General features: G+C 39.8%; 1 protein-coding gene across 6 annotated transcripts in view; it reads right to left on the bottom strand.

The window, feature by feature from the left end:
* The window catches only part of pcdh9 (protocadherin 9), a 139,870-nt gene extending 133,616 nt beyond the window's left edge, over positions 1-6,254 (bottom strand). For 5 of the 6 annotated variants that reach the window (XM_077623277.1, XM_077623302.1, XM_077623291.1 and 2 more), the window contains exons 1-2: positions 5,829-6,254; positions 1,970-5,086 (exon numbers count right to left, since the gene is read on the bottom strand). In XM_077623277.1, the coding sequence (XP_077479403.1) occupies positions 1,970-5,005 (3,036 nt within the window). In that variant the 5' untranslated portion in view covers positions 5,006-5,086; positions 5,829-6,254. The remainder of the gene's footprint in view (positions 1-1,969; positions 5,087-5,828) is intronic. The other variant, XM_077623286.1, reaches the window with a different exon arrangement.
* Positions 6,255-16,097: the final 9,843 nt, after the last annotated feature.

Genomic DNA, 16,097 nt, shown 5'->3' with positions numbered 1-16,097 from the left:
ATATGGTGTCATATTTCATGCACTTTCCTGGTTGTCACACTCCATGAGTATACGTCATCACCTTGTCTTGTCTCCCAGTCTTCTCACCTCCAGCCAAGCACGCACCCACACACTGTTGTTGGTAAAATGATGACTACAGAATGCCTCGTTTGAATGCTATCTCTCAAACAAAAAGACAGCAAATGCAATGACTATTTTCATAGACTACGGCCATGAGCTTAGAATGAAAATACAACTCAAGTTTATTTCTAGCACAGACAAGGGCACGTGTTTTGAAATTTGGTAGCTCTGGTGTCTTTGCGGACACACACTCAACTTGAAGTGTTGATTTTGTGCACAAAGGGTGTACCTTTTCTAGGCCAAACAGGTGTAAGCTTGGCTGCAAGACAGATCACTGGTTTTGCGCCTATACGAACAAAGTGTGTGCAGAAAAAAATCACCCACCTGTCCAGACATGAAGTGGACATGAACGTGTAAATACCACTTATTGAACCCCCTGTATCATTTTGTCATTGACATCTAGTAAAGGCTGAGAAGCACAAAGAAACTTGGTCAGAGGGAATACAAAGAAGCCTTCTTATTGGTCCTAAAGAGTCTGTAGTGTTCCTCCCTCTTAGTGATGTGTCCCACCCTATTAACAAATTGGATGCTTGCACCTGTCCATAGATTTACCAAAACCTAATCTAAACATCCCTTTTCTCAGTGCAGTCTTGCACTGGTCTTATTCCAGACAAATATAGGGTCCCAAGCATCTCACAATGTCATCCCAATAATTCGTCTTGCTTTCCTGGTCAGACCTTATCCCTCTCATCTCTACCTGCCATTATCAATCTTTTCCGTGCAGCCTCAGCATCATTAGACGAGAGTATTTCACTAAGTATGCCAACATAGATTTCACTTCTTTCTTTTCTGTCTCGAATGGGGAACTGCAGACTGGCAAAGTGCCAGGTATTGCAATGCAGCTCAACACTGCCACCTTAAGGTTCAGTACCACCATCAGTCAAGCCTGAGCCACTGACAACTCTCTCACTTGCCTCCTCCCTCTGTCTTCTTTCAAATCCCCCACCTCTGCTGCTCCCTGTATTTGTCTGCGTGTGTTCTATTAGAATGTTATTATTTGTTGTGTGGTGGGGCTTTATTAGCTGAAAAATTAATAAGGCTTTGATAAGGCAATAAAAGCTGCATGGATTACGTTTAAATTTGAGGCTCATTATTGGCTAATCCTTTTTGAATTGGATATGTATCAAGTCCTAGAGAAGCCTCACTCAGTTTTGTTATTGTGGTTTGAGTGGAACAATTTTTATTTTTCTAAGTTGGGCTTTGATGTTGTAAAGCAATTTGCGACATTTGCCATTAACTGTATAGCGGAGTAATTGTTACGTGTTGTTATTGCTCACAGGTCAGATTGGGCGGTCTTGTGTGGTACCACACTACACACCAGAACACTGAAACAAAAAAACAAAGAAAACAATACGAAAAAAAACATGAATGTGCTCACGTTTTATGAGAGGTGAAACATCTGCTGCCATTTTAGGGATTGTGTGTGTGTTGCCAGGTGTGAGTAGATGGGCAAGAAAAAAATGTTTCTTTCACAAAGAACAGTGGGTCACAATAGATAAATGTACATTGTTTTTTTAACCAATTAAGCTATCTTGGGTGCAAAATAGTATGTTCAAATAAGGCAGTGACTCACCCATTTCATCGTACAAATTGAGACTAAAATATGACAAATGACTATTTGATTGTACCACCAAACTATGTGACAGAAGAGTTCCTCCAACCCAGAATTAGAGGTTCTTTCTTTCATCTTGAAGTTTGACAATTTGGAAAAAATGTGTGCTTCCTTAACTTTGTTGTTGCATTGCTAACTTAATGGTGAGTTTCATACAGTATCCTAACTGGCACTTTAGCAGTGTGGAACAGGGCAGTTATAGGCAGTACTTATAGACCAGTAAAAGTGCTCCTTTACCTGCTGTCTGGTGTGCATGGGTGGCTTTGTCTTGAACCCTCCTTGGGAGCTGCATTCTGAGGCACTGAAGTGGTCTGAGCTGGTGGAGGACCTCTTGGAGAGGGTGTCACAACCCCCAACAAACGTGTTATCCAGCGGAAGTTCTTGAATCACGTGGTGCTTCTTCACTGAGACTGGGGTGTCAGCCTTGAGGTGGAATGCTGATTGCGGGGAGGCAGATTTGTAGTGCCGAGCCAGGTCAGGGCTGCTTGGTTTGAAGGTGGTGGTAGGTGTGGCATTCCAATCAAAGCGTCCAATCCCTTGCTCTTCCAGTTCGGTGGGCAGACTGATGGTTCCGTTGATTGGCTCGTGGGCAGGATCATCAGGTTTGTTTCCCTCAATGGAAACAAAATTGAGCAGGGAACTCTTTGGAGATTTCCTTTTCTTGCGCTTTTTCTTCTTATTTTGCTTGTTCTCTGTGTTTGGTGACATCCATTCCGTGCCCTGTTTTTTCCTCTGAGCAGCTTTAAACCTGGAGGTGTGTCGGCAGCGTAGCAGGACAGTCACAAAGATGACAATAATCACGACTAAAGCGCCCGTCACAAACGCTATCATTATTGTTAAATAGTCCCCACTTTGATAAGTTTCACTGCTTTCACTAATGTTGCGCTCAATTGGGGTTTCCATCCTACGCCGTATGAGATCATTGATGAGAGTGTAGTTGCCCACAGAATCGTTGACATATAGGAATACCAGCACCAAAGTATGGAGGGACTTCGGATATCCTAAATCACTGATGTTGACCACTAATCTGTGTAATCCTATGTCGTTTGATGCCGGCTTCTCTTCCAGAGTGATATTCCCAGTGACCGGGTCAATCCTAAAAAGACCTTTGTTGTTGCCGTGCACAATAGTGTATTTCAGCTCAGCGTTCATCCCTGTATCACCATCCACAGCAAACACCTCCGCAACCACAGATCCAGGGATGGAGGACATAGGGACAAGTTTAAAAGATGTATTTGAGGGGGGAGATATGACAACAGGTGTGTTGTCGTTCACATCAATGACATTAATGGTCACCTTGGCAACTGATGAGCACGGAGGCCTGCCACTGTCCACAGCCCTCACATCAAAAGTGTAGGAACTCTGTTGCTCCCTGTCAAAGGACACATTGGACTTTATAACGCCAGAGAATGGATCCAATATGAAGTTTTCGTTGTCATTCAAAATGGAAAGTGAAATGGCAGCATTTTCTCCAGCGTCAGAATCTGTCACAGTTATTACCCCTACAGTGCTGTATTTAGGAAGATTCTCGGAGACAAAAAACTGAAAATGGTTGTGTGTGAACTTGGGGTTGTTGTCATTTTCATCCAGCACAGTAACCATGACAGCTGCCTGCGTCTGCAGAGGCGGGGTACCATTATCTCTTGCTGTTATCGTGAATAGAAACTTGTCTTGATCCTCACGATCAAAAACTCGGGATGCAGTCAAAATGCCCGTTTTGCGGTCAAGATCAAAGAACGATGCATTTGGTCCAAGTTGATAAACAATCTCTGCATTTTTTCCGCTGTCCTCATCTGTAGCACTGAGAGTGGTAAGAAACAAGTCCCGTTTGTTGTTCTCCATGACAGCCAGCTCAATGACAGGTTGAGTGAAAATAGGCGGGTTGTCATTCTCATCCTCTAGCCTCACTCTTACTAAAGCGGTCTGATTTAAGCTTGGTTTTCCCGAATCAGAGGCCACAATTTTGAAATTATACTCCTTTGTCCCTTCATAGTCTAGCAGTGCAGATGTCTCCAACAGATACTGGTTATCATATACAGCTTTGAGATGGAAGGGTACATCCTTCTCGATGAAACAAATGACTTTGCCGTTGATGTCAGTGTCTTTGTCTGACACTGTGATGAGGGCAATCTTGGTATTGATGGGATCCTTCTCAGAGAGGAAAACAGTGCCATTTATGGGACTGATGATGTATCTCAAGTCTATATTAGGGGGATTGTCATTAACATCAGTCACATTGATAGAAATCATAGCTCTAGCGGGGCTTGGGCTGCCGTCACTGGCCACAACAGAGAGCTTGTGTATTGCAGTCTCTTCCCTGTCAAGGGGCCTCTGCACGGTGATTACGCCAGATGTCGTATTTAGCCCAAACAGCCTCTTTGTAGCTGGTGACACCTGGGTCCCAAATACATATCGAATCTCTGCATTGGTCCCAACATCTGCATCTGTGGCCTGAAGCTGCACGACAGATGTGCCAATAGGGGAATTCTCTGGAATATGCACCTCTACCTGACTCTCCTTAAAGACAGGTCTGTTATCGTTGACATCTGTTACTGTGACTTGGAGAATAGCAGTGCTGGATTTTTGTGGGCTACCGCCATCCTCCACTTTAATCTTCATCACATAAGTATCCTTCTGCTCTCTGTCCAGATTCTGCTGCACAATGAGCTGGGGCCACTTCTCCCCCTCAGGCGTTTCCACTATGTCTAAACCAAAGGCACTTTGCCCATTGATCAACTCATATTTGTGGACACTGTTTGGGCCAGTGTCCGGGTCAGTGGCTGAAGGAATAGCAAAGCGACTGTTAATGAGCGTATTCTCTGGGATAGAGATGTTGATTACGGGGGATGGAAACATGGGTGCATTATCATTTGTGTCTCTTACGATGAGTTTTATTTTAATCAGTCTGAAATAATCATTAGGCAGGATGACCACTTCAATTTCAAAGGAGCACTCGCTGTCCTCAAAGGAGGGACCGGGGCATAACTTTTCCCTGTCAATTCGGTTTGATGTCGTGAAGATCTCACCGGTGCTGCTCAGAACACGGACCAAAGGATTATCTCCTGCTTTCGAGACCAGCCGATACACAAGATTAGCACTTGCTCCAGTGGATGCATATGTATGGGAAATGTTGAGATCCCTTGGTATATTTCCAATGAGGACATTTTCTTGCAGCTCCTCCCTGATAGGGTAGATTAGTTCTTGGGCTATTGAAGGATCTAACCATATGCAGGCAAGCAGAGCACCCAACAGGTAATAGTCTTTTAGATCCATGACAGCAGAAATGAGGCAAGTGTTTCTTTCTAAGAAACTGTAGTAGCAGACTTTTCAATGATGGCAGGAATTTTCCAAACCCTACAAAGAAAAGAGAATGCTTTCAGTCAATACTTTACAAGGCAAAGAGTTCACATTAAAATTACAACCATTATCTAACTCAAAATACTGTTTTAGTGTATTTTTACCAGGATCACGTTGTCATTCAATAATGTACATTTTCAAATTCCCCACAATGTGTGCATATATCAGTTGTAATTTAGCAATTTGATTGTTAATTGCAATGCATGTAACCTAACAGATTTATTTTGTACTGATGATGATTGATGAGTTGAAGTTTAAGTATTCATTGCAAACCCCACTTCAGTTTTGCATCAATAAATTAAGACAATAACTAATTTAAGAAAATTATTAATTAAAAAACGCTAATGACATTTCTATGCTAAAATGTCTAAATAAATTGAGGACATCAACTTCATTACACTGCATCAGCCATTTAGATGGTGATTTACGTTTGTTAGTTACCCTATCCAGCTCATTGTGCGTAAGATGTCACAACAAATTAAGCTTTACTTTTACTTTTACAAACTATTTACTAAAAGTATATAGATTCATTGTGAGCAATTGTGGACTCCCAGATAGCTGCATGTCCATCAAGCATTTACAACATGAATAGATACAATTTCCAATTCTCAGTGGGTAACTAAAATTGGTTTTAAGTGATAACATACATACTGAAAATAAGCAATAGCATTAGACAAAAACTTGAGAATGCCAGGAAGCTACAGTAATTCCCTTAATTAAAAGCATTTAGGCGTGTGACCTGCGGGTGTTGCGGTGATCAGCGCCTCAGCTTCCTCCAGCCAGTTTGTCAGTGGTTTGCGGTATCTTCCATTAAAACGTCACCCCAAATCAATACTCAGATCCTGTTTGGCGTCCGGTAAAAAAAAATGCACTTACTACATGGAAACGTTAAAGCGCCGTTGAGATGCAGGCAAGACGACCCACTCTTGTTCCCTCATGTTTCAAGTCCGTGGGCTTCATCGCCACTCGACCCTGACGCGCAGCCCATTAGGTTCCAAAAATAAAAATAAAAAGAGATATATAGAACGAGAGAAAAAGATTGCATACAACAGCTGTCAAATGTTTCCTTTTTGTTGCTGCAGAATTCTTTCAATGTCACGCCAATGCGCAGCTTACTCGGGACTCATCCGTGCGCTCTCACTCGCAGAGCAGATCTTTTGCTTCAACTCTCTCTTTCTCTCTTCTGTCAAGCCACGGGAGGGGTGGCCAAGTCAATCCACGCACACCCACTTACCATGACCCTCCATCTCCATTGGTCAAGCGTTCTCCCTCTCGCTATCGTCGACGGGCGTAATACGAACGCGATTGGCCCGGAGAAACGTCACTTCATGCGGATCCGAGGACTGCGCGCGCTGGGATGCTCCAAGAAGATGCTGCAGGCTGCAGAGACGTTTTTCCATCACCCCCGGCACCCCTCCAACACCCCAAATAAATAAATAAATAAATAAAATGCCAGAGTCAGTTAACCAGGGCGATAATGAGTTTTATTCATGAAATAAGACAATGAGTAGGCTTCCAAGTGTGTCTGTTGTGGTCCACATTGAGCGCAAAGTCAAAATCAACCTGTTAGGATGGAGTCCGGCAGGTTAGAGGACTGCGATTTGGAACCTTAAAGGCTGCAGAAGTCTATTATTACTTTTTTTGTTCATGGTTTCGTGCATATGTAATCCACGAGGATGACTAAAAGCATCGCGGCAATAATTGAAGTCCGGTCGCGGAAGCTGTCGTCTAAGCATGTTTGCACGAGATGGATATTTGCGCTGTGTCCTCTGCACTTGGCAGCCTGCGGGCTCTCATCAGCATTTGTCTCCAAGTAATAACCTTGACAGTCATTTCACTCATCAAAGTGCGACAGTTGCGTGTGCTCGTCGTCTGTGTGTGCGTGTGTGCGCGTGTATACGCGTGGATGCTCATCGTGTGTGTTTTTATGTATTGATAGTGTATTGCATGGATCTCGTGTAATTCGGGAAGTGATTATGTGATCTTTAGATTGCACACGAATGCGGTCAATCTCATTTGTCAAGTTTCAAGGAAACACAGCATCGCTTAACTGTGCCACAAGTGACAAAAATATTATTAGAGTCGGCCTTAGAGAACAACTCATTATTCAATTCCTTCTGCCATACAAAAATTACTTCATTCCAATGCAGTAGATAACCCTCAAAATCATTCACGTCTCTGCGTTTGTGATGCTGCTGTTGTGGAAAGGCGCCCGATAAAAACCAAAGTGGTAAACAGCGCCATCTTGAGGCGTATTTTCCATAATATATTGGCACTGCCATAAAATGGGTAGCCAATTTAGTTTCTCAAAGCAATACTACTGACCAAGACATTGCATGATGATAGAATAAAAAGGCGAAAGTATCCACCTGCTCTCATGTTAATGAAGCCATGATATTCAGATCATAATTATTAAACCTTAAGGTTACAACTAAGCTTCACATACATCCTGAGAGACTCATCACCCGGCCAGGCAGATTCATTAGCACATCCAATGTGGTGGTGGGACACGTTTTGCCTGTGGTTACATCTGTGTTCTTCTGCAGTCAGGAAGCACCAAAAGAGTAGTGTCACTTTAGTTTCAAGTTTAAATCAATGTTCAGGCAAGAGAATGTAACTTTGAGGTATCCAATTATGTACTGGGTACTGGGAGGAGGTTTTTCCGGCATTCTCAATGTTTGGGTTTGCGTGTTTGGGTTTGCGTGTTTGGGTTTGCGTGTGTGGGTTGATTACCTGCAATACCAATCTTACTAAATTTTAGGTTGACCATAGACAATATAGTCAATGTAACATTTACTTTGAAATCTAGTTGCATGGAAAATACAAGACAATCGTTAGACTTTCAGTTTAAAAAAATGTTGAAATGTATACTGTTAGCATTTAGTGTGTGTGTTTTTGATGTATCTTATTTGTTTGTTTTTCCCTACAGTAATATTTTGGCTAATTTTGTGCTTTAGTCAATGTACATGGAGCATATTTCGATAGAACGACACATTCCGAGTTGCTGTCAGCCACATCTTGCACCGGTTTGCCAGCTGCCCAACTCTCCTCTCTTTTTTCTTCTTTTGGTAATCTCCCCCCACAGGTCCATAAAGGTGTGCGTAGTATACAGCATACTTAGATACAGCCGACTGAATTACAATAATGTTTGTGTCTGCAAACACAGGCAAGGAATGGCCCATTCCAAGGATGTTAAAGGAGAAGGTCAGCATCTCTTTAAATTGCTGTAAAGCCAGGTTGATACGGGGAAGTTATTTTTATTTTTACTTGTTAACTCATGATCTCAAAACTAATCAAATACACCATCAAATAGCTCCAAAAAGTTTGTATGGACAAGTCGTAGGTTGAGCAGTCACAGCGCTGTGATTAAAAGAAAAATCTAATTTTATAAAAAAAATCTTTTTTTTCATTACATGGAGCCAAGTTGTCAGCATCTAAATAGCGGTAGGATTTTTCTACTACCTGTGGTGGCCCAAAGGTAGCCCAAAAATGAACAATTTTTTTAAGTGATTGGGCAGACCTGAGCAGTCCAGTAGCGCTCTGCGAAAATTGGCTTCGTTCAGATTGGCTATTTGAACGCTGTCACCAAAACATATTAAAAAGGCCTGACAATCACCTCCAACACAGATTGAGCTCCTCTTATTCTTAATAGTCGTTAAATAGTCCGATATTCTTGTAGTGTGAGGCCACCCTTGGTATCATCATCATTAGTCATCTAAAAATTAAATTTTACCCACCATTTTAAGCACACATGCTCATTTTAACTCATAGTTCCTCCACAGACTTTTTATTCCGGTAATAATTTTGTCCCATCTTATTGTTATGTTTGCCTCAGCTGTGGAGCAGGATGGAACCCAGGAGCAGGAAGCTCAAAATTAAGGTTTAATTAAATATGTATATATTTATATAAACAACCAGAAAATCTTATAAACCCAAAACTGGTTTGAATACACAGACAGGGCTTGATGACAATGGCAAACACCTGGGTCACACAAGGGAATGAGAAACCAGAAAAGACACAGCAATTGAAACTCATAGAATCACTTGGACAGGACACTCAAGGAAACACAGCCAACCATCAAAACACCAACAAAACATGACACTTAACAATGTCAGAAAGGTATTAATCTTATTTCTAATACTGTCTATTTTAACATTCCGAAAAGTTGAGCTGAAGAATAGCTGAACAAATATTTACCTTGTGTATTTTTTATTGCAGTGGCTGGTTAGTGGTGACAGTAAAACCCTGTTGTTTGCATTACATTACTTACATGTACCTTTTCATTGCACAAAGAATATGTTCCAATCAGCAGTTTTATTACAGCTTTGAAATGAGATTACAGTATTTGTCACATGGTTTGGATGTTCAGGGAGCTTCATGCCAAATATACAGAGCTTCTTAGGTTTGTTATCACCCTATTTAGTGGTCTGAACTGGCTGTAGCTAATGTTGCTGCCAGTCAAGTACCTGACAGGTGATGAATAATGTAGTATGCTAATATATGTTCTAGGAGCTGAGGTGCACCTCCTACAACCTCACACTGTAGACAGTGCCGAAGGGAAGCGTCCAAACCTGAGGCCTTCAAATTCCCCATTCACCAACACAGTCAATCACACAGCTCACCTACATTTGATTCTCACACTGAATTATTGACTTTTACATGCTGTTGAATTGGCTGCATGAATGATACACTAAACAAACATGTTTAACTTTCATGCTTATTGAAGCAAAAGGTCAAGTCAGTAATTAATGTATTTTCACAATAATTGGCTTTGGAGCATGAGCTAGAAAAGGCTAACAGCTGGTGGCCCAACATTACACTTGGTAGCATTATACCAAAGCATTTTTAAGTTGATGAATATATTTCCCTTCAAAATCATTACTAAAAATGTATTGTTTCTCAGATGTATTCTTAATATGAAATCAAATCTTGACAGATTCTAAGGGGTAAAGAATTTTTCAAAATATGTTTGAAATGACAGGAATAAAACAAAATGCAAAGTTGCTTTTAAATAATTATCAACACAACAAATGTGTCAAGATTCCATATTTCCTTGGCAAGCTAGACAAAGAGGCACAGCAACTGCTAATGAAAATCTCAGGCTTTTACATTTAAACCCTCTCACAAGAACGTTAATGACCCAGTGGATAATTGCCATCAGACATGCTTGAGACCCTGAATACCAATCAGGCATTGTACTTGCTTAAAAGTTGACTTTACGATCATTGTCTAAATCCCCCCAAAATGATAAATAATTGGCATGTTACTTCATTTATAAGTGACCTATCTAAACATTTTCTTTCATACAGATCATTTGGGGTAACAAAGCAGCAATCAGTATTTTGTCTGTTTTGCCTGATACAACAATTGGAACAAGCTGCCTCGTGGTGTAGATGTCAACTCACCTGACTTTGGTGTGGGCAAGCGCGGGCTCAATTCCCGCTGGTGGTGGTATGATTGGGAGTGCATTTGTCTCTCTGTGTGCCCTACGACTGACTGGCGACCAGTCTAGGATGTAGTCTGCCTTTTGCCTGACGACAGCTGGTTTAGCCTCCAGCAACCTCCGCAACCCTTTCAAGGATGGCCGTATGGAAGATGAATGAATGAATGACAACGATTGGGATGTATGTGCACCAGGCAAATAAGTATCATATCCTGTTATATTGCAGTATTGAATGCTATTTTAAAATTGAAACCCAGCCAAGATACCATTTTTTATGATGTCAGGTACATATTTGTGTCTGTTTCCAATGCACAAAAATATAAGTAACTGATAAAAGCTGTCATTGCACGTGATAAGGCCCATCATGCAGTGTTGGCACAATGAGGTCCTGTCATCTTGTCTAATGATCAATTTTGTTCACGGCTGGCGCATTGAGGCATTGATATGGGTTCCTTCCTTTTTGCGTTGTATCTGCCAACCTTGTCACGGCTAAGTGATCAACGGTAAATAACACAAGAGTTCCTGACAGAACTGTTGAAATTATTCACTTTCCTTGATAAGAAGCTGATTACTGCTGCTTGTTCAGCTGCATCATGTCTACTCCGAGACAGTTAAGATAAGTAATACATGCATCCTCAATTCAGAGCAGGTGGGCAGGTATGTTTGTTTTTTCTAGTTCCTATTGATCGGCCTTCATTATCCTACACTTATCGCAAGCCTTTGCTCTGTGTATAACACATCAAGTCCTCTAAGATTTCAAACCAAACATAATAAAAGAAAGAATATAATTCTAATTACAAATTGGGTTCATGGTTCCATATTAAGAAATATCCACCCCCTTCTACTGCAAAAGTTTTATTAAACAAGAATGATGCTCCCAAGAAGTAAAAGAGATAAAATATTTTACATTTCCCAGGCTAGAGCTTTTGATGCCAATGGTATAGTGTGGCATGGCAAAGAGAGAAAAGATGATTTTCAGTAGAGTCAACTCCCCAATTATACGGCATTTTAATACAGTGCCACTTGCACAAGCCACATAACATGTCTATTTAGTGGATTTTTTCTAGTTTTATTTAACTTTTTCATCAACGTGTCAGGTGATTGAGGGGAAAAAAGTGTATCTTATTAAAGGGCTTTGTTACCAAGACAGTTAGTGGTAATGTCTGGTTAAAAACATATTTAATTTAGGCAGGTTGCATCACAGGAATTTGTTCAGACTGAACTAGCTTTGAAGCACTGGATGTTGATAGTTATTCCACATGTGTAAAAGTGCAATGTGGTGAATCAGTGACTCATTCGTGCTCCAGAGAATCAAATAAACTGGCTGCACACATGATTCAGGCAAATAAACACCTCACCTAATAGATAATCAGAGTCTCTTTGTCACAGTTCTGCTGTCTCATGATATTTCGTTCTTTTCTTTTCCCAGTGGGGTTTGGCTGTCTCTTTGTGTCTGTTCCTTATGACAGCATGCAATGTCTCTCCCCATCTGTCTGCTGTGTAAGCATCTCACAATGGTAGCCATCTAGTCAGGTATGGTGTTTGCTTTTGCATTCATCATCTCTGGCCACAACCAGTTGTCACCACAATGAGTACAAAGGGGTACATTAAGTACAAGTTTATTTTTTATTTTTTAAAGTTCAGGGCGGCTCGGTTAGCACGTCGGCCTCACAGCTCTTGGGTCCTGGGTTCAAATCTTGGTGAGTCCACCTGTGTGGAGTTTGCATGTTCTACCGGGGCTGCGTGGGTTTCCTCCGGGTACTCCGGTTTCCTCCCACATTCCAAAAAAACATGCACGGTAGGCTGATTGGACACTCTAAATTGCCCGTAGGTATGAGTGTGAGAATGAATGGTTGTTTGTCTCCTCGTGCCTTGCGATTTGCTGGCCACCTATTCAGGGGGTCCCCTGCCTCTGGCCCAAAGTCAGCTGGGATAGGCTACAGCGCCGAACGCGACCCTAGTGAGGATAAAGCGGTTCAGAAAATGAATGATTGAATGAATGTTAAAATTCAACCAACACTTATGTTTATCAGAGGTCTAATAGTAATTTAACTCCACGTCAGTGGCACTGACTGTAGAGTTCATAATCCTTAATTTTTGTATAGATATATCTTTATATTAGTGTGTGTGTGTGTGTGTGTGTGTGTGTGTGTGTGTGTGTGTGTGTGTCGCAGTACTATAATTAAACACATATTACTGCTCTAACATTTTTGATAGGATAAGAGCCGCACCAATGTTTGAACGAAGATCACTATAAAGCTGCTTAAATACACACGGCTTTCCCAACAAATCACACTCCTGTGCCCCAGCAGTGATTTTCCATCTATTGAAAGCTTAACTCTGTGACTTTGTGTGTGGTATTTTGAATCTATCAGCCACAAATTAAATTTGAATTTTTCCATTGCAGGCCAAACGTCTTGAGAGGCTAAACACAACACACCATGAAATTAGATTGTTGTTGGGCTTGGTTGGGATTTATTTGGATACAGATTTTGAATTACAGAAGTGTTTGCTTTCAAATCCGCAATATGGGTAACTGGTCTAATCTATTATTAAGCAGATATATATCATCCATCTCTTGTGTATATAAGACTGCAGGTTTGCTTTTACGGCTATACTGAAATCAATCGTTGCCGAGGCAGATGTGACTTTGTTTATGGTGGTAAAATACATTACCTACATTCATTCATTACTAAAGGTTGGGCTATACACTCTAAGAAATAATACACCGGGTTAGTCAGTTGAACATGAAATCACAATCTTTTTCAACATGAAATAAGATAACTGCTATATGGATTTAACAAAAAAACACAAGCTTAACTTAATTTAAATTGAATTTAGGTTGAGGTGGAATAGCTTTGTTTTTCTTGGAGGCAGGATTATTGTTGCGGCTGATATTGATTTCTATTAATAAATAATAATCTAATATCTTTCTATTCATTCATTCATTCATTCATCTTCCGTGGCGCCCATCCTCGAAAGGGTTGCGGGGGTTGCCGGAGCCTAACCCAGCTGTCTTTGGACGAAAGGCAGACTACACCCTAGACTGGTCGCCAGTCGGTCGTAGGGCACACAGAGAGACAAACGACCATCTGCACACCCAATCATACCGCCACCAGCAGGAATTGAGCCCACGCCTGCCCGCACCAAAGTCAGGCAAGTGAACCACTACACCACGAGGCGGCCATATTGTAATTGTTTTCTCTTATTATGCCTTTTTTTGTCACAACAATTGCACAGCAAGCTCAATCACTAATGACATTCTTTTGGAGAAGTAGCATTACCTTTTTTGGTTCAAATGAATCCCAGCCCACAATATTTCATTTGATGGGGATCCATCAACAGTCAAAAGAAAATGCTTGAATATTTGGTGATATGGCTTATAAATGGGCATTTTACAGAGATACTTGGCTACTAGACATAGTCATTTTTGCATTACTTTGAATTTGCCACCAAGATGTTCTTCCCAATCATTGTATGTATTTTTTAAGTCATCATGGTGTATATTGAAATCATCATCATTTTCAAAAAGTTTAAAGCTCAAGGTTAATCAAGCAGTCTTTATCTGGAGCCATCAATAGCAAAATTCTGGCTTCCATTTACATACTATTCACCAAAGGTTGCTGCATCAGTGGTGTCGGGACCCACTACTCTAAAGCAAAAATGATAACATTCAAAATCATCAACTATAATATATCTGCTTTAAAAGGTTGCATTCTGGAGCACCAGAAAAATATTAGTCGTAATTGTAGTTACGTAAAATGCAGAATGTAACGCATTGCAAGAATGTAGACAATAACTTCCATTTAAATATCACTGTCAAGTATTTTATATTGTTTTATTTTTTTCATACCATAACTGCTGAAAGACTAATTCTTGAGATATTAATGATCCTCTCATGATCTCAAAGATATGAGATATTCTGTGAAAATCAGTGGTGGTACTGATGTCATAGCTTAGCTTTGCATGGCTTCTTTTGGGAAAGGCTCATTAATCTTCATTTTTTTTTTGTATCATAATGGTGGCAGGAAAATTAACTGAAAAGTCTACCGAAACATTTATCCTTCATGAAAAAGAAAGATAATGTCAAAACCCACTATATCAAAACAACAAAGTAGTTCACCCAGAGAAATAGGTCATACTACCAGGTTGTAACAATGAATAAATAAATAAATAAAAATCCCACTATTACTATGGTCCTTTGTGGAATAATTGCCCACCTCGGCTTCACGCTTATGTCTCACAATAACTAACCTGTGAAAGAGTGACATATAAACTACTAATACTGCAATCCTCTGAAATGACATGAAGATAAATGCCCCCACCTCCCCCCTCCCATCTGGGCTCATTGAAACACATGGTGTGGCTGTATTACAAAGAATTACCTACTTTAGGTTTACACTTAGGTTTCTTCATTTGTTCCATTTTTCATAATGATGCCATCAGGGATGGATATATTGCTGTATTATCTTCAGAGTACTGTTTTTCTTTTTTTCTTACTTTGAGAATCAAAGTGTCTTTTCAGCAACAAAATAGAACGTTATTGAAGTATAAATGTAAACAATATCAACAAAATTTCCACCCTCAGATTATTTACAAGCTATGAGTATTAAAATATATTCTTTTGAATCAGTCAAGAGAAGTCATTTGCATTATTTTGGCTCTCTTGTGTTCGTATTTATATTGAGCGGCATTTTTTATTTTCATTTTGTGTACATTTTTTCTTGAACTCTTAAATTTGGCCTAAGTAGTTTGAAAATGAGCAATCAGCCTAACCAGATATTATTATTAACTATCTTTTCCCTGTTTTAGCGGAGAAATATGGCTTTAATGCAGGGTTGGAATGAAAACATGCACGTGTATATTTTTGTCTATATATACCTATATATGTTATATATGTTATATATATAACATATATAGGTGTGTATATATATATATATATATATATATATATATATATATATATATATATATATATATATATATATATATATATATATATATAACATATATAGGTATATATAGACATACATTAGGTATACATTCCACACGCTCATTCTCTTTTGTCTCACTCAAAGCTGACAGAAGGAAGCCATCGATCTTCATGAGGTTTGGATACACATCGTTTCACCTCCTGCAGTACCTGCTTTATCAGGAGATTCGAGGAGAACGGATGACTGATCAGACTGATATAGCTTCTCTCGCATTTTAGCGTCTAGCACCCCAACCTTCTCTCGCTTTCCGCATTCTGCTTCATCTGACTTTCCTCTTCTTAATACACTCCCAACAGGGTGATTAAAATTTGAGCAGCTTTAGCCTTGTGTTTGATACAATGCATTTTAATGCGTAGTTTATAAGTACTATGACTTGTGCCTTGTTCAGAGTTTTGGGCATGAGGGAACAAACAAAACTTATTTGATGTGGCTGCACAAAACAGCATATATATATATATATATATATATATATATATATATATATATATATATATATATATATATATATATATATATATATATATATATATATATATATATATATATATATATATATATTTATATATATAT

The sequence above is a fragment of the Stigmatopora argus genome, chromosome 2 (assembly GCF_051989625.1).
Source record: "Stigmatopora argus isolate UIUO_Sarg chromosome 2, RoL_Sarg_1.0, whole genome shotgun sequence".
NCBI lineage: Eukaryota > Metazoa > Chordata > Actinopteri > Syngnathiformes > Syngnathidae > Stigmatopora > Stigmatopora argus.
This window is presented reverse-complemented; position numbering and strand designations above follow the sequence as displayed.